Here is an 18,984-nt window from a genome sequence, read left to right as displayed (position 1 = left end):
GCAGCTGAGCTTCGGCAGGGGAAGAGGCGGTGGCGAGCGAAGGCGAGCGAAGGCGCGCGGGGAGCTTGGAAGCAATGCGCGCAGGGAGCTTGGAAGGCGAAGGCGCGCGGGGAGAATGCGAAGGCGCGCGGGGAGCTTGGAAGCAATGCGCGCGGGGAGCTTGGAAGGCGAAGGCGCGCGGGGAGAATGCGAAGGCGCGCGGGGAGCTTGGAAGGCGAGCGAAGCTGCAAGCGGCCTCGCTGGCCGCTTGCAGCTGAGCTTCGGCAGGGGAAGAGGCGGTGGAAGAGGCCGCGGCGAGCGAAGGCGAGGGGCGCGCGGGGAGCTTGGAAGCAATGTCATCGCCCCCCCCCCCGCAATACCGTTTATACCGTGTTTCCCCGAAAGTAAGACATATGTCTTACTTTCGGGGTATGGCTTATATAAGCCGACCCCCCTGAAACCCCCCATATGTCTTACAATCGGGGGGGTCTTACTATCGGGGAAACACGGTAATAAATAAAATAAATAAATAAATAAAAAGGAGCTACATTTGCTCCACTCAGAATAGAAGTCTTCACTGTACAGAAGAAAAAAAGAAACTTATTATTGTTTAGATCAATACAGAGAATTATAGAAATACCTATTACAATTCGCTATTTGAAAACAAGTTTAGTGAAATATTGAACTGTTTATATTTTCTAAAAAGAAAAAGGACTGATTATAAGTTGAATCAAATCAAAGAAATATATTCTATTGTAAAACATCACTACCTCTAAAAAAATTAACTTTTTAACTTAGTATTTCAACATCCTCATACATTTTTTAAAATCCCACCAGATGCATACCATCTGCCAAATATTATAAAATTCCGATTCTTCTTGGTTGTTAAACAATTAAGCAAGCTGCTTCTAAAGCCTTAGTGGCACAATAGTTAGAGTGCAGTACTGCAAGCTGCTTCTGCTGACTGCTGGCTATAGTTCGCCAGTTCAAATCTCCCCAGGCTCAAGGTTGACTCAGCCTCCCATCCTTCCGAGGTGGGTAAAATGAGGACCCAGATTGTTGGGGGTGATAGGCTGACTCTGTAAACCACCTAGAGAGGGCTGTGAAGCATTGTGAAGCGGCATATAAGTCTAAATGCTATTGCTATTGCTAAACAAATAAATCATATAAAGCAGAGGTCTTCAAACTTGACAACTTGAAGACTTGTGGACTTCAACTCCCAGAATTCTCCAGCCAGCATAGCTTGGCGACCCTTGATATAAAGGCTTAACATGACTGCTTAATTTTTAATTACATTTCAAGCTGCTTTGGTTGCTTGTATGAATCCTATCAGTATTCATCTTTTACCAAAGAAAAGGGTGGTGTTGTTTTTTCCTTTCCTCATGCAGGTTCATTTTCATGAGCACTCACAGAGAAATACACACGCACCTTTCTTCCTCTTGGGGGGGGGAATTACTCTGAGCAGCTCCATCCACTTCCTTATAGAATTGCTCTGGCTGCCTTCTGAACAGCAGGCAGCAATGCTAAGGGGGCTCCAATTATCCTTTTGTGGGTTGGGTTTGTTATGGTTGAGGGGGATTTTCTTTTTTTCAGAGTAATTTTTTTTCTTCCACATTTTATAATACAAAAAATCATATACAGTGATACCTTGTCTTACAAACTTAATTGGTTCCGGGATGAGGTTCTTAAGGTGAAAAGTTTGTATGACAAAACAATGTTTCCCATAGGAATTAATGGAAAAGTGATTAATGCGTGCAAGCCCAAAATTCACCCCTTTTGCCAGCCGAAGCACCCGTTTTTGCACTGCTGGGATTCCCCTGAGGCTCCTCTCCATGGGAAACCCCACCTCTGGACTTCTGTGTTTTTGCGATGCTGCAGGGGAATCTCAGCAGCGGAATCCCAGCATCGCAAAAACGAGCGCTTCGCTGGCAACGGAGGTGGGGTTTTCCAGCAAAGGGAGCATCAGTGAAATCACAGCATTGCAAAAACACCGAAGTCCTTGAATCCCCACCTCCGGACCTCTGTGTTTTTGCGATGCTGCGATTTCACTGAGGCTCCCCTCACTGGGAAACCCCACCTCCGGACCTCCGCCCATTTTTGCGCTGCTGGATTCCCCTGCTGGGATTCCCCTGCAGCATCACAAAAGCATGGAAGTCTGGAGGTGGGGTTTCCCATGGAGGGGAGCCTCAGAGGAATCCCAGCAGCACAAAAATGGGTGCTTTGCTGGCAACGGAAGTCCGGAGGCAGGGCATCCCAGCAGCAGCAGTGGGTTTGTAAGGTGAAAATAGTTTGTAAGAAGAGGCAAGAAAATCTTAAACCCCGGGTTTGTATCTCGAAAAGTTTGTATGACGAGGCGTTTGTAAGACGAGGTATCACTGTACTTTTTTTAATAGTAAAATAGTTTTTGACTAGTACATCTTATATCTTGGGTCCTCAAACTTGGCAACTTTAAGACTAGTGGACTTCAACTCCCAGAATTCTCCAGCCAGCTAAGCTGGAGAATTCTGGGAATTGAAGTCCAAAAGTCTTAAAGTTGCCAAGTTTGAAGACCCCTGTCTTATATAATCAAATTATACATTCTTATATCCTGTCTATTTGATTTCTGTTATCATCACACACCCCTTATTCCTTTCTTTCTAATTTCATCATCCAGATAAATCTCAATTAATGTCTAATTAAGTCCATTATTAATATTCCTCAAACTATTTGTAAAATCTAAATCCTTCAGATCTTATAATCTTAATGCCAAAGCCTTAGTGCCTTCTTCCCTCTAGTAAAAATCTCAAACCCAGCCTTACATCTAACTTATCAATATAAAAATTATATACTTTATCAATTTAAAAAACAAATAAATGCAAACATTTAAATCCATCACATTATTATGCTCTTATTATATTTCATCAAGCCCCTCTTCATAAGTTGAAATTAAGCAACAAAAACAAATGCTTTGATTTGCAAATCTATAAACCCCATTTAACACACTAGTCCAAGTTAAACAAACCTTAGAAGTCGAAATTAAACCTACTTAAGTCACCTAAGTATATTTCAATTACTTATTTAATTATAAATCCAAATTCATAAATCTACTACTGCTAAATGGATCAATAAGTAACTAGTAAGGGAAAAAAAGCTCTTGTAAAATAATATTTTTATTGAGGGGGGTTTTCTATTGGTCCCTCCCACAAGGGGGCGGTGGCTGTTGCCTAGCAAAGAACCCTGAACACACAGAGGTGGGACTACCAGAGAACAAAGGCAGATCGGCTGATCTCTTCGTCTTTCTTCTCCTTTTTCTCCTCCTCCTTACTGGTCCGGCTGCGCTCACTCAGTAATAGCTTGGCCTGCTGCCAACGGGGTCACGTGGTCCAAGTTGTCCCCTTTGTATCTGCACCAACGGGCAGGTTGCTTCTTCATCTGCTGTTATGAGGTGAGTAAGTCCCTTGCTAAAGCATGTAGGTGCTTTGTGTGTTAAAAGAGTGTCTTTGCTTTGTGGGTGTGGATGAATCCCTCAGCCTGGGGCTTGACTTGGATAATTGCAGTGTGTTTTTTCAATAAATCCAGCGAATGGCTTGGCAGAGGGGGGAGGGAAAAAAACTGATTTGTTTGTGATTTTAATAACAAAGGATGGAAGGGACTGGTGAGACTGAGCCACTGCTTTCGCCTGCCTGTGTCTGTAATCCTCTCCTTGGATTCTTCTTTTGCAAGCTTTATTTGCGCAGCTTGGTAAAACTCATGTATTATATTGTCTATGTTTCTGAAAGTTTGCCAGCTTTTATTTGTTGAGTTGTATGTTTCCGGCTTGCTTGCTTTGCGTCACTCTTCTCCCAGCTTGCTTTAGATTTCAGGTATATATAAATAGAGTTAAATATGCTCTCACGTGGATAATAATTTTGGAAACCCTGTTATTTTGTAGTAAGACCTAGCAATTATGTTTTCCAAAGATGTTCATAAAGATGCATGTTAATGACAGGGTCTAGACTGGAAGGAGGATCATTTCATTTTAAGCATATTGAACAATTAACTATACAGTGTTCCCTCGATTTTCGCGGGTTCAAACTTCGTGAAAAGTCTATACCACGGTTTTTAAAAAATATTAATAAAAAAATACTTTGCGGTTTTTCCCCCTATATCTCGGTTTTCCCTGCCCGATGACGTCATATGTCATCACCAAACTTCGGTCCACCTTTAATAAATATTTTTTTTAATAAACTTTACTAAAGAAACATGGTGAGTAATAATCTAAATGGTTGCTAAGGGAATGGGAAATTGCAATTTAGGGGTTTAAAGTGTTAAGGGAAGGCTTGTGATACTGTTCATAGTCAAAAATAGTGTATTTACTTCCGCATCTCTACTTCACGGAAATTCAACTTTCGCGGGCGGTCTTGGAACGCATCCCCCGTGAAAATCGAGGGAACACTGTACACAAATCCTAATGCTAAGCATTTGCCTCCCAATCTTCCACCCCTCAGTGAGTAATGCTTGATTTTGGCTGTGGCATGAGGATCAGGACCACTACCACTGCTACTTCTCCTCTTCCTCTCTTTTCTTCCCCAAATTGTAGTTCTATTTACTTAACCTCTATTTACTTATCCATTAGAGAAAGGTTCTCTGATTTAGAGAATGCAAATTTTAAAAAAAATCCCTCTACTTTCTATTACTTTATTGGAAAGATTCATTTCTATTCCTGTTTGTTCATTCTGAATCTCTAATCACTGGAATGGATGATTTGATTCCTTATAATTTCTCCTGTGTTTGTAAAAGACAGTTAAATCAACCTTCTAGATTTCTAGGGTAATGGGGATGGTAAGAGAATGTCAATTTTGACATCACTGCTATTTTTTACCTCCATCTGCTCTTCCCAGTAACATGCTGTGCATCATATTGCCATTTTTACAAGGATGTGCAGTGTCCAAGTATGGTGGGAATTTCCTATCCTTTTCAAATGAAAAGGGGAATAAGATCTTTATTTATAATATCACTTTGTTGGTTTAATCTTTCAGAATTTATTGTCTAAGTCAGTGTTTCCCAACCTTGGGAACTTAAAGATATCTGGACTTCAACTCCCAGAATTCCCCAGCTAGCATTTGCTGGCTGGGGAATTCTGGGAGTTGAAGTCCAGTTATCTTCAAGTTGCCAAGGTTGGGAAACACTGGTCTAAGTAACCTGTGGTCCGTACTAACCCCTTTGTTTTTTTCTTCCTTTAAAGGAGGTAACATTGAAAGATTATGTCCACTATGGTGTACCCCAGGGAGGAGAAAATGGACAAGCTAAGCCAAGAAGAGATTATCTGCAACACTAAACTGGTGATGCAAGGGCTGGAGGCCCTTAAAAATGAGCATAACTCGATCTTGCACAGCCTACTGGAGACTATCAAGTGTCTGAAGAAGGATGAAGAAGCCAATCTAGTACACGAGAAAGCCAACCTGCTGCGCAAGTCAGTGGAGATGATTGAGCTGGGACTTGGAGAAGCTCAGGTGAGCTGCAGTTTGTACATGAATCAAAAAAAAAAGCAACCAAAATACAGACAATCAAATCTAAGGATTCATATACACTTAGAACAGGCGCGCATACTAAGTAAACACGGTTATGGGCATACCTTTTGTCCATGAAGTGCGGTACACTCAAACTAGCAGGCACAGATCACATTGGTAAATATTGTATTTTCCAAGTGCTGGTTTTTAGTTTTATGATTGTATGGATAGGATTGAAATTGAATTGGTGTACGGGTAGAATTGAAACCTGTGTATATAGTAATTGACATTTGATTATGATTGGAGAGGACTTCTTTGAATTTCTACTTTTTGCCCATCTGCCTAAGCACTGGCTTAATTTCTCTTTTGTTTGTTTGTTTGTTTGTTTGTTTGTTTGTTTGTTTGTTGGTTGGTTGGTTGGTTGGTTGGTTGGTTGGTTGGTTGGTTGGTTGGTTGGTTGATTGGGTTTGTATGCCGCCCCTCTCCGTAGACTCGGGGCAGCTAACAACAGTAACAAAAAACAGCATGTAAATCCAATACTAAAACAACTAAAAAACCCTTATTGTAAAACCAAACATACATCCATACAAACATACCATGCATGAATTGTAAAGGCCTAGGGGGAAAGAATATCTCAGTTCCCCTATGCCTGATGGCAGAGGTGGGTTTTAAGGAGCTTACTGGAGGCAAGGAGGGTGGGGGCAATTCTAATCTCCGGGGGGAGTTGGTTCCAGAGGGCCGGGGCCGCCATAGAGAAGGCTTTTCCCCTGGGCCCTGCCAAACGACATTGTTTTGTTGACGGGATCCGGAGAAGGCCCACTCTGTGGGACCTAACCGGTCGCTGGGATTTGTGTGGCAGAAGGCGGTCTCGTAGATAACTTTTGTTTTAGGAAAAATGGGATTAATTGTTCAGGACAGCAGATATATGCATATTTTCAAATTAAGGACCTCAGTATATCAGGGTTTTAGCCTTTGCAAATGTTGATGTCACACCTTTAGCCACCCATGTACAATGCAGGACTTGGAAAGCTGACATGAATGAGATGAAATATCCAATTATATTTGTTGTTCCCTTTTCTCCTTTCGAGCAACATTGTTCTTCTCTCTTTTCCCAAACACACACACACAAAAATGGAACAGGCATCTAAAATGGTTTATGTTACACGGCACTGATTTAGGGTCCAAACTTGCATTGTTTTGTAGTGCTTAAAACCAGCTCTTTGGTCAGTTCTACCCTTGGCTTGTTGCAAGACCATAAGGAATATGCTCACTAATTTTCTACAGGTCTTGGAATTCTGTTCAATGGTGTGTATGTTTTCTTGTTTTCTAAGATTCAGAAACATAGAAACATAGAAGACTGACAGCAGAAAAAGACCTCATGGTCCATCTAGTCTGCCCTTATACTATTTCCTGTATTTTATCTTACAATGGATATATGTTTATCCCAGGCATGTTTAAATTCAGTTACTGTGGATTTACCAACCACGTCTGCTGGAAGTTTGTTCCAAGGATCTACTACTCTTTCAGTAAAATAATATTTTCTCATGTTGCTTTTGATCTTTCCCCCAACTAACTTCAGAAGTTTGATAAAAAGAACCATTTCTCAAGACAGGCGTTTTTCCTTTTTTTATCTTGGACCAGGTCATGATGGCTTTGTCAAACCATCTGAATGCTGTGGAGTCCGAAAAGCAGAAATTGCGGGCCCAGGTGCGCAGGCTATGCCAGGAGAACCAGTGGCTTCGAGACGAACTAGCGAACACACAGCAGAAGTTGCAGCGCAGTGAACAAACTGTGGCACAGCTTGAAGAAGAAAAAAAACACTTGGAATTCATGAACCAGCTGAAGAAATATGACGAAGATGTATCCCCAACGGTGAGAATCTATAGGGTAGAGCAGTGATGGCGAACCTTTTTTTCCTCGGGTGCCAAAAGAGCATATGTGTGCACTATTTAGCATCTGTGAGTGCCAACACCCATAATACAATGCCTGGGGAGAGCGAAAACAGCTTTCCCAACCCCCAGAAACACACATGCACGTTGGAGCTCAGCTAGGGCAACAGCTTGTGTGCCAGTAGATATGGCTCTCCGTGCCACCTGTGGCACCCATGCCATAGGTTCGCCATCACTGGGTTAGAGCATCTGTGCTTACTGGAAGTTTCTGCATATAAAATAAGGTAGTAATAGCTACTACTATTACTACTAATAGTAGTAGTAGGTTTCACATTTACTCCTTTCAGTTTGTGTCTACTGGCTATAGCAGGCACAAGTCACCTATTTCTTGTAATTATTATCTTAAATTATCCTTCTACTCAGTGTTGGGCATAAAAACCTTGCAGTACTAATGCATAATGATGCATGTATGACTATATGTATGTTTGTTTGTATATTCTAACTATTAGATTTGTCATTATATATTGTTTTTATCATTGCTGTAAGCCGCCCTGAGTCTACGGAGAGGGGCGGCATACAAATCTAATAAATGATGATGATGATGATGATGATGATGATGATGATCTCTTTCTACCCCTTTCTGTTGGTGCATTTCTATACTAACACTTCAGGAAGAGAAGGAAGGTGATTCCACAAAGGATTCTTTGGATGACTTGTTTCCAAATGAGGAAGAGGATCAGGGACAAGGATGTAAGTTTCATTCTTTCACTCTTCTTAGGGCGAGACCAGACACAAATTCCTATTGGACTTGGCTTCCTCCAAATATTTCATCTGATTGAAAAATTTAGGATACAAAGGAGTGACAATTCTTACTTGTATGAGTAAACCATAATGTAGCATTGCATGCTGTGCTTCATTATTCGTTGATGTGATATGTATTTGCAGTGCCTCATCAACGCAGCAGCGCTGTAGCAGCTGCTCAGCAAGGTGGTTATGAGATCCCAGCACGCTTGCGTACACTACATAATCTGGTGATCCAGTATGCATCACAGGGACGCTACGAGGTGGCCGTGCCTCTTTGCAAGCAGGCCCTGGAGGACTTGGAGAAGACGTCAGGACACGATCACCCTGATGTGGCCACCATGCTCAACATCTTGGCCTTAGTATATAGGTGAGGAATAGAGAGGTAGAAAGTACTTGTTTCTGGTGGGGATGGAACAGAATTAAAAGGAGCATAAGGGAGGTCAATATAGTCAACCCTTACTGTGGCCACCTGTATTAATAATTATTATTATTATTATAATTTATTAGATTTGTATGCCGCCCCTCTCCGAAGACTCGGGGCGACTCACAACAATAATTCCTATTAAGACAGGATGTTATGCCTATGCAATGTAATCTCCCCATGTTTGTGTTATGTGTATATAAATTGTTATCCCTCTGTTTTTAAACAGCATCCGCATCTAACATTTTATTGCAGGGATCAAAATAAATATAAAGAAGCAGCTCACCTGTTAAATGATGCATTGTCTATTAGAGAGAAAACTCTTGGCAAAGATCACCCAGCAGTAAGTGGCTATTATTTCTTTCGCTTTGAGAAGGAGGATCCAAATATACAGAAACTGAAAAGTAATTGTGTCATTGCCTGATCAATGCAGCTAATCGACATTTTAGTAATTGATGATCGAAACGGTGTATCCAGAGGACACTAGGTTGTAGAAAGCTGCTTCTATACACACACACACACACACACGCACACGCACACACACACACGCACACACAAATAAAGCACAAGGAAGGGAATCTGATGAACCACTAATGGAGTATATATCCCTGTATGGGGCATTAATGAAGCAGCACAGCATTAAGAAAGAAAGGAGGACAAATGAAGAAATATCGAAGAAATATCATTGACTTTTCAGTGAGCTAGAGCCAGGGATGGACTGCTGAGGGTTCGCAGGGGTTCGGGAGAACCTCTAGCTAAGATTCTGTGCAGTCTGGAGAACCCCCAAATCCCACTCCTGGCTGGCCCCTCCCCTCTCAGGAGTCCCCACTTGGCCCATTTTGGATGCAGATAAGTGCAGGGCGGGTGCAGAGGCTCAGGGAGGGCGAAAAATGGGCCTATCGGAAGTTTGGGAAGGCCGGAAATGGGCCCATTTCAGGCCTCCAGAGGGCCCCTTGCGCCTGGGAGGCTTTTCCTTTGCCCTCGAGCAAAGCCTCCGGAGCCCAAGGAGGAGAAAAATGCCCCTCCTTCTGTGATGCAGGAGATCAATTAGGCCACACCCACTATGGTTACGCCCACCCAACAACACTTGGGTAAAGCAAACTGAATCTAAAATCTACCTGTCTACACCTTCGTTTCCTAAGCAGTAGGGCAACATTGGGAAAATAGCTTTGTAAGGAAATCCAAGTATGCAATTGTGGTAGTGACATTTGGCTCCAAATTTATATGTACAGTAATTGCTTTATTTTATATTTAAAATATCAGTACATATGTTGCTTTACAGATTGTTGGCAAAAGAAATATGTGGGGACATGATTGAAACATTTAAATATGTTAAAGGGTTAAATAAGGAGGGAAGTGTTTTTAATAGGAAAGTGAACACAAGAACAAGGGGACACAATCTGAAGTTAGTTGGGGGAAAGATCAAAAGCAACATGAGAAAATATTATTTCACTGAAAGAGTAGTAGATCCTTGGAACAAACTTCCAGCAGATGTGGTTTGTAAATCCACAGTAACTGGATTTACACATGCCTGGGATAAACATAGATCCATCCTAAGATAAAATACAGAAAATAGTATAAGGGCAGACTAGATGGACCATGAGGTCTTTTTCTGCCGTCAGTCTTCTATGTTTCTATGTGGTTGAATAGAACAATGTGATTTCTTGAAATCATATCCTGCTGAGAAATGGTGACACAATTAGGGTTCTGTTTCAGATATCCAGTTACTGTTACTATTAATGCTGCCAGCTATAACAAATTGGCTCTCTAGGGAGTATCACTTTTTATGCTCAGTATTAGTGTTTGGGGGAGGGGTGGGTTCTTCCTTATTTCTCATGCAGTTATTTCCACATCTCTCTGCAGGTTGCTGCAACCTTAAATAATCTAGCTGTTTTGTATGGCAAAAGAGGGAAATACAAGGAGGCAGAACCATTATGCAAGCGGGCACTGGAAATCCGGGAAAAGGTATCTTTCTTTCGGAAGCTTGAAGGAGGAAGATTTAGGCTGTGGGGCCACTCATCACTGAGACCAAACAACTTTCATTGCTTGTGATTCCTGTAATAGAAGCTTGTTTCAGAAAAGAAATATATTTTGAATGAAGTGTATCCATAATGAGGCTAACATGCATATAATATGAAGCTTTATGATACAAAATTCAAATTTGATATTAATTATTATTATTATTATTTATTAGATTTGTATGCCGCGCCTCTCTGAAGACGCGGGGCGGCTCACAACAGTAATAAAAAACAGTATAATAATGAAACTTCCAGCAGATGTGGTAGATAAATCCACAGTAACTGAATTTAAACATGCCTGGGATAAACATATATCCATCCTAAGATAAAATACAGAAAATAGTATAAGGGCAGACTAGATGGACCATGAGGTCTTTTTCTGCCATCAGACTTCTAGATGTTTCTATGTTTCTATGAAACAAATCTAATAATAAAATTACATAAAAAACCCAAAAAATTAAAAACCATACAACACATACATACCAAACATAAAATATAAGAAAGCCTGGGGGAGATGTCTTAGTTCCCCCATGCATGGCGATATAGGTGGGTCTTGAGTAACTTGTGAAAGACAAGGAGGGTGGGGGCCATTTTAATCTCTGGGGGGAGTTGATTCCAGAGGGCCGGGGCCACCACAGAGAAGGCTCTTCCCCTGGGGCCCACCAAACGACATTGTTTGGTCGGCGGGACCCAGAGAAGGCCAACTCTGTGGGACCTTATCATTCGCTGGGATTCGTGCGGTAAAAGGCAGTTCCGGAGGTATTCTGGTCCAATGCCATGAAGGGCTTTAAAGTTCATTACCAACACTTTGAATTGTGACCGGAAACCGATTGGCAGCCAGTGCAGGCCACAGAGTGTTGTAGAAACGTGGGCGAATCTAGGAAGCCCCACGTTAGCTCTCGCGGCTGCATTCTACATGATCTGAAGTTTCCGAACACTTTTCAAAGGTAGCCCCATGTAGAGAGCGTTGCAGTAATTGAACCTCGAAGTAATGGTATTTATGATGCAGTTTCCCTCGGGAAAGAAAAAGTTCCCAGAATTTTATAAATTATTCTTACCTGCTTTTATTTTCAGGTTCTAGGCAAAGATCACCCAGATGTGGCCAAACAATTAAATAACTTGGCTTTACTATGCCAGAATCAGGGCAAGTATGAAGAAGTAGAATATTACTATCGCCGAGCACTGGAGATCTACGAATCCCGCCTAGGGCCTGATGATCCAAACGTTGCTAAAACAAAGAATAATCTGGTGGGTCTATTTGTTGATGTGAGAACTATGGAGGCAAATGATTATCTGGGCTGACGGGTGACTGCCTATGGAATGTGGGTTGTTGTTTCTTTTGATACTTTTATAACAATATCCCTTGCACTCCGCCAGGCCTCCTGCTACCTGAAACAAGCCAAATACAAGGATGCTGAGACCCTGTACAAGGAAATTCTCACCCGTGCCCATGTGAAAGAATTCGGCACTGTTGATGGTATGTACATCAAAGAAGAAGGAAGCAACATGTGCAAAGAGACCAGGTCTTAGAAGGAGATTGAATCCCTTGAATGTTAATTGTGAAGGTTTCTCAAAACATTCCATAATTGCTAGGACAGGTGTGTGGAAAAGATAACTTCTTGGGAGAAAATTGGGACAAGTACATTATTCATCCATAAATGAACTATGATCAAGAGCCTGTTTTTTTCTTTGGACAGATTTTGATAAGTTAATGATACACAATCTTTAAAGATTTTGAAGTTTACACAGTCTAATCTCTTGTAGCTTTCTTATCAAGTTTTTGCTTATTTATTAATGAACAAGGGGAAAGGGAGCTGAAAGCCGATATATCAGAGGCGCCTGTGAAAATACCATTAGAATGCATACAGAGACCTTTCCCCCCTCTTCTTATCTTTTCTCTGCAGATGAACACAAGCCTATATGGATGCATGCAGAAGAAAGGGAGAAAATGAGCAAGGTGAGGATGAGAGCAGTCCTCTCACCAGGCATTGCAGATCTGTCCTAAACCATCAAGTGGCCAAAGGAACTCCTGAAAGATAATTGGGAATAATGTGAGATTAGAAAAAAACTAACTGAAAAGAGGGACACAATCTTATAGTGAAATGATATATAGTGTAGAGAGAGAGACAAAAACCCTCTCTCAAAACCCATAAGAGCCCTGGGTTATCAAGGTAAGCTGAATACGTACAAGACAGATAAAAATAATCACTTGCCTTCCTATTGTGTTTAGGTAAACTTCAGTGAAGGGCTCCCCATCGCCGGTACTCCTGGTGCGTTCCCGCTGACCAACGCGGGCATGCGTGCATTGGCATGAGATTCGGCTTCTGCACATGCGCAGGAAATCTCATGCGAGGGTGCTCATGCACATGAGATTTCACCGATTTTCGGTGAGTTCTTTGCTTCCACACATGCACAGAAGCAAAACCCACCAAAAATCGGCAAAATCTCACACGCATGAGCATCCTCACGCAAGATTTTGCTTTCTGCCCATGTGCAGAAGCCGAATCTTGTGCAGACTCGCGTGTACAGTAATCCCTCACTACTTCGCGGTTCATCTTTTGCGGATTCGCTACTTCACGGGTTTTCAAAGGGGGCTTAAATCCATTAAATCCACTGAAAATTTTAAATCCATTAAAAATTCATAAAATTCTTCTACAATGCTACTGTACTCTATTAAAGAAACGGGTAGGATATCACATGTAGTTCCAGCTGAGAAACATTATAGAATGACTGTTTAATGCAAAGGGTGGGTTTTAAAAGTCAAAATACTTGTTAAATACATTAAAAAATTATCTTTCCTCTACTTCACGGAAATTTGTTTTTCACGGGTGATCTTGGAATGCATCCCCCACGAAAAACGAGGGATCATTGTATACGTGTCGGGGTCACAGAGATACATGATCATCTCCATTTTTCCTACCGCGACGGCGTACCGGACCGTCCATGCGGCAGCTCAATACTGGTAACCTTGCTGTTAAGAGTCCCAATTTTAGTGGGACTGTAGAACTTCCTCTTCTAAATTGGGTCACATGTATGCCTTTTGTCAGTTTTAGTTGACATGTCAACTGCATCCCTTCCTGGGAAAACAACTAGCTCAGCAGTCAAATTGATCTATGAAAGACCTCTCCAAGATTGTACTGTATATTACCCTTGTGTCTGAAGCGTTGCACAGACTTGTCAGTTTATTTCCAAGTACAACATGAAATGTTGTACTTCTAGACTTTTATTGCTTCGGCCTAGGTTAGTGGGGAGAATGCTGCTTTCCCATCCTTCAAAAAATCGTCAATTGCTGAATTGTGTATTTGATGGCTAAATCTTTTTAGTACCTACTCTAGGTCTCTGGAATGTACTGCCTGATGAGTAGAAGGACCTATGATTTTTGCTTTTCTTTGAAAAATGTCTCGAAGCTATATTTTTTAAAAAAAACATGTAAAATGTACATTTTATTAATTAAATATAAGAGGGTCATAAAATAGAGTATAGATAATCAGCAAATAGGATGGTTTTTGAGAAGGTTGTACAAATTCATAGAGAATGTAACCATTAATAATAATAGATATAAATTAACTTCAGGATCGGGGCCAATAGGCCTCAGAATTGGCTTTTTGGTAAGCAAAAGTATAAAGATAGTATCTTCTTTCTCTTTTATGAAGGCATCAGGTTGTGGGAACTAAATACTGTTCATATACAAGCTTTCGATCTGAATGAAGATAATTTTTCCTGTTTTTTAAGGTTCTATGGTGTGAACTAGAAGCGTTTGTCCTATTCTTCCCATGCCTTGCATATTTTTTTTTTGTTGTAGTGGATTCCTTAGGACATACTGGAAAATGGACGATGGAGGGATTTCAGCAGGTTCTGGGCCACAGACATTTCAGAACCAGAATGCTAAAGTTTGCTGTTTTGAAGGGCCATCTTTAAACATCTCAGATTTAGAAAAGTTAATTATTAATGTTTCCCTACATTGGGAGGAGAGAGAGTTAAGTTGAAAAGTCTCTGCAAACTAGAGCTACAACAGATCCAAAGTCCTTGGCTTTGAACTTCTGCACCGCACTCTTTTGGAAAAATATGTACAATCTATGAAACATTACTAAGAATAGAATAGAAATTTGATAAACTTCCAGGACATTTTGGGCTAATGTACTGAATACATCATAGGAATTCTCAAGCAGGATAGTTCTATTCTCTGTTTTTGTCTTGCAAAATTGGATTTTTTGTTTTGTTTTTTCATCTAATCTAGTGATTGATAACTGCTTCCAGTAGAAGATAAAAATAGATATCTATTCCCTGGATTTTGGTACTTCTTAGTTTCCCAAATCATAGCTATCGCTGCTAAAAGGAATTAGCGCTGTTTATCTTATTGTTATCCATATGTCTTTATGCACAATGCTTTTCTGTCGAATAGGTGGTTTAAAAGGGATGAAAAGAAATACATATGAACCTGCATATATGTTACTAGTTAATATGTGTCAGCTGTTTTTAATTTTTGCCTAGCAGTGCATTGTTACTACTCATTGGTTACATTTGTTAACTTGGATATATATCCCATCTACTGACTTGGATACAAAAGCTGACTGTACTCATAAGTTTTGGAAATTAAGAACTCTTCATGAAAGACTATTAGTTTTGAATTGGTTTCCCCTGAATTTTGTGTAGAAAAAGATCTCTCCATTTCTGGCATGTGTGAGAATTTTCCTGATACCAAAACAAAAATGACCCCATTAAATCAGCAGCCTTCTAAGTTCAAGGGATTGGTTTGGACTCTTTTGTGTTGTGTGATGTTATACAGTTTTTGTTTTATACTAGCAAGCATCCATTTATCTTCTAATCATTTTAAGGTACTCTGGTACTTTTGCTTCTACCAAATGTTTATGTCATGTTTTTTAAACTCATGGATAAAGATGCCTGCAAGAGACATGAAATTGACACCTTCTTCCTGAATACAGCTAATGGGATTTGCAATTGTATGTCATCCAGAAAGCAAACTGAATAATTTGATAAGGGGAGGAAAAGGCAAGGCAGTTGTTATGAATCCAAAAGGTTTATAAACAGCAGACTCACCGATCATCAAAAGTGAATTTAGGTTCTCGTTTGTTGAAGCTTAATAAAATGCCAAATGAATCAATCTTTGGGAAGATGGTAACAGATGAAAAATATTTAGCAATTAGAGGAACAACTTCAGTTAATTTATGATTTTCATAAATTGCTAGAAAATATTTCTGAGAAATATTTAGGAAAACCTAGACAAATGCAAAATTTATTTATTTATTTATTTATTTATTACTTGGATTTGTATGCCGCCCCTCTCCGAAGATTCAGAGTTTAATATTCATCCATTTATCTATAATTGTGATGTGATGCAAATACTGAACTTTCCATCTAATAACTCTTAACAACTAAATTCTATCACTTTTTCTTAAATACAAATGAGCCAGAGCACTTCAGCATGACAATACAAAAGGTATTTCCAAGCAGTGGAAAAAATAGATTATTTGTTATTAAAATAATAGAATATTATTGTGTTTATTTAGTTGCCATTGTCTCAAATATCTTCTCCCTCTAGACTACCTGATTTTTTGTTTGTTTCATACTATTAAAGTGCATAAAAACCATTTTACTAGAGCATTGACGTCACATTTAAGCTATATAACCTAGTAATGTCATAAATATGATGCAATCCCAAACAACTAAAGTCCATCAAACATATGGAATTTACTTCCACATAAGTATGAAAAGATTGGATTTTTGTTCATTTCATTCCTTATAGGAAATTTGGGGATTGTAAAAATAGAATCAGAATAGCTACTGTAGCTATTCTTGATATGTCTAGATTAACCATATAGTCTTTCATTTGCTCTGGTCATACATAAAAAAAAGAATTTGGAGATAACTGTAATTATTACATTTATAATCTTGGAAGATTTTTGGCATTGTGATGCTACTGAGATGGAGAACAGAAATCAACTGAAGAGAAAAATTACATGTATTGCCAAAATATATGTTTTCTATATGGGTGTCAGCTCCTTGCCCTCTCTGTGCAGTGTTTTGACCTTGGGTTCCAAATTGGCAATGAATAAGGCTCAGTATTATTGATAATCATTATTCTTTTCCCTCAAATTTCTTTCCTTCCAATCGCTCCTGGAATTTTTTTTATAGCACATATCAAGCTGCAAATATATATTTTGGTGTCCTGTGAAGATATAGGCACTGATCTGTCTTTGTCACTATATTGCTTGGCCTACAGAGGAGTGGCTGAAAATCAAGTTACTTTATGGGGGAAAGACGTGACAACTTATTTAAATTGTGTACATAAAAATGTTAAAATGTTATATACAGTAATCCCTCGCTACTTCACGGTTCATCTTTCACAGATTCTTCATGGGTTTTCAAAGGGGGGTTAAATCCATTAAAAATTTTAAATCCATTAAAAATTCATAAAATTCTTGTACAGTACTACTGAATTCTATTAAAGAAACTGGTAGGATATCACATGTAGTTCCAGCTGAGAAACATTATAGAATGCCTGTTTAATGCAAAGGGTGGGTTTTAAAAGTCCAAATACTTGTTAAATACATTAAATACATTAAAAATACATTAAAAATTCCTCTGCTTCACGGAAATTTGTTTTTCATGGGTGGTCTTGGAACGCATCCCCAGCGAAAAACGAGGGATCACTGTATCATAAAAATAAAATATTTGATTCTGGATGAAAGCTGTTGCCTGTCCTGAAGACTCAGAAAGCAGCAAACTAAAACACATAGAAAGTTAATTGCAGGCTTTCAGTGAGAATAAAACATGACACAATAAAGGTAACATCCACTCTTCATTATTTTTTTTTCATCCCAGCAAATGGGAGGACATATTATCAACTACTTGGGTCCTGTTTCTGTTGGGCTTGAGGCTGGATTTAAAAATGGACTCTGACATGTAGGCTTCCTGGCAAAACCTGATTACATTTTCATAATACATGCATGTCATAGTACACATATAACTTCCCAAATCCATTCCCTAGCAACTCCATACAGGACATCCTGAACAACTGGGCAATAACTGTATTTCTAACCTATCTGCTCAATACATTTGACATTTCAGTGTTATTTTTAACAGACTTAGAACCATCCCATTATTAGGAAATCACCTGGCCTGAAGGGTATCATAGTTGTAAACTATGGAATTGATGACTGAATTGGAGTCATTTCAGAAAATGCTAAGGGTACAAAAACACTCTGATTCAGGTATAATTTCAGTGGAAAGTTGCGTGACAGGATTCTTATGCCCAGAGTTCACACTTCAAAAAACACTTGCTAAACACTTGTGTCTTTAGCCTATAATCCCATAAGTTTCTCAACCAACTGGATACGTCTCTGAGCATAAATGTTTTATATGCAGAAGCTAAGAGAACCATCTTTGGGTTCTACTAATCTACTAATTTAAGGGCGGGGAACTTTTGTTAGGCCGTATCTCTGCTCTCAAATGCGTTCCTATAATACATGAGCTTAATGATCAATAATTAATAATAATAATAACAACAACAACAACAACAATTTATTAGATTTGTATGCCGCCCTTCTCCGAAGACTCGGGACGGCATACAAATTCTTTGCCATACCTATTTTTAATTTTATATGTCTGTTTTCATAATTGGAACTTTGCTACAAATCACTATTTGTAGTATCTCATAGGAAATCTGGGCAGAATTTTATACCCTGCCATACTGACCTCTGAAGAATGGAGAATGCTTTCATATCATTTGGGCTTAAGATGCCTATGAACTTTTGCTGTGGAGCACTAAGTATGTCATGAAGATGTTCCTTATCTATTTGGTCAAGTCATAGGAGAATTAACTTGCAGATAACCTTTTTCTTCTGAAGCTCATCCTTGGGACATATTTATACTATCATGCTTGTCTGAGTATTAGCATGATCCTCAACCTGATTTCTTTCATCTGGGTTAGATCTCAATTCCCATAATTGCCACCTGTGCTGATTTTGGATCATGAAAGGTGAAGTTCAGCACAGCAGAGGGTTCTAGAAAAAGGAGAGACTTCTCCTTACAGTTGGAAAGTTAGAGGAGCCTGTATTTCTGCCAAGTGTTAAACAAGTGCATTTCTCCCATGCATGCAAACAGAAACAAACTTTCGCTCTTGACTCCCGATTGTTCTAAAAAATTCTTTCCCTCTTGCCAAATTCTCTTCCAGAGTAAACATGGAGAAAACATCCCCTATGCAGAGTATGGTGGCTGGTACAAGGCCTGCAAGGTCAGCAGGTAAGGCGTGGTATTTGCTTATGTTTCTAAAAAAAATTTATGTTATTCAAGTTATGGTTCTTGTAGAGGTTACTGAGTTTCACATTTGTTCACCAAAGAAATGTGGGCAAAGGGGACAAGAAACGTGAAGGTGGTGAAAAATA

The 18,984-nt window shown here is 39.7% G+C and overlaps 1 protein-coding gene across 14 annotated transcripts in view; it reads left to right on the top strand.

Moving 5' to 3' along the window:
- The window catches only part of KLC4 (kinesin light chain 4), a 79,359-nt gene that overhangs the window by 31,718 nt on the left and 28,657 nt on the right, over window positions 1-18,984 (top strand). For 6 of the 14 annotated variants that reach the window (XM_070734588.1, XM_070734592.1, XM_070734595.1 and 3 more), the window contains exons 2-12: window positions 3,306-3,403; window positions 5,183-5,450; window positions 7,089-7,319; window positions 8,008-8,086; window positions 8,282-8,507; window positions 8,817-8,904; window positions 10,425-10,526; window positions 11,654-11,827; window positions 11,957-12,056; window positions 12,484-12,536; window positions 18,774-18,841. In XM_070734588.1, coding sequence (XP_070590689.1) covers window positions 5,202-5,450; window positions 7,089-7,319; window positions 8,008-8,086; window positions 8,282-8,507; window positions 8,817-8,904; window positions 10,425-10,526; window positions 11,654-11,827; window positions 11,957-12,056; window positions 12,484-12,536; window positions 18,774-18,841 — 1,370 coding nt within the window. In that variant the 5' untranslated portion in view covers window positions 3,306-3,403; window positions 5,183-5,201. Of the gene's footprint in view, window positions 1-3,199; window positions 3,404-5,182; window positions 5,451-7,088; window positions 7,320-8,007; window positions 8,087-8,281; window positions 8,508-8,816; window positions 8,905-10,424; window positions 10,527-11,653; window positions 11,828-11,956; window positions 12,057-12,483; window positions 12,537-14,381; window positions 15,324-18,773; window positions 18,842-18,984 lie in introns of those variants that run through there. The other 8 variants (XM_070734590.1, XM_070734586.1, XM_070734597.1 and 5 more) reach the window with 5 other exon arrangements.

This window comes from Erythrolamprus reginae, chromosome 1 (genome assembly GCF_031021105.1).
Source record: "Erythrolamprus reginae isolate rEryReg1 chromosome 1, rEryReg1.hap1, whole genome shotgun sequence".
In the NCBI taxonomy this organism is placed as follows: Eukaryota; Metazoa; Chordata; class Lepidosauria; order Squamata; family Dipsadidae; genus Erythrolamprus; species Erythrolamprus reginae.
The sequence above is the reverse complement of the archived record's forward strand: the minus strand, read 5'-3'. Positions and strand labels throughout refer to the sequence as shown.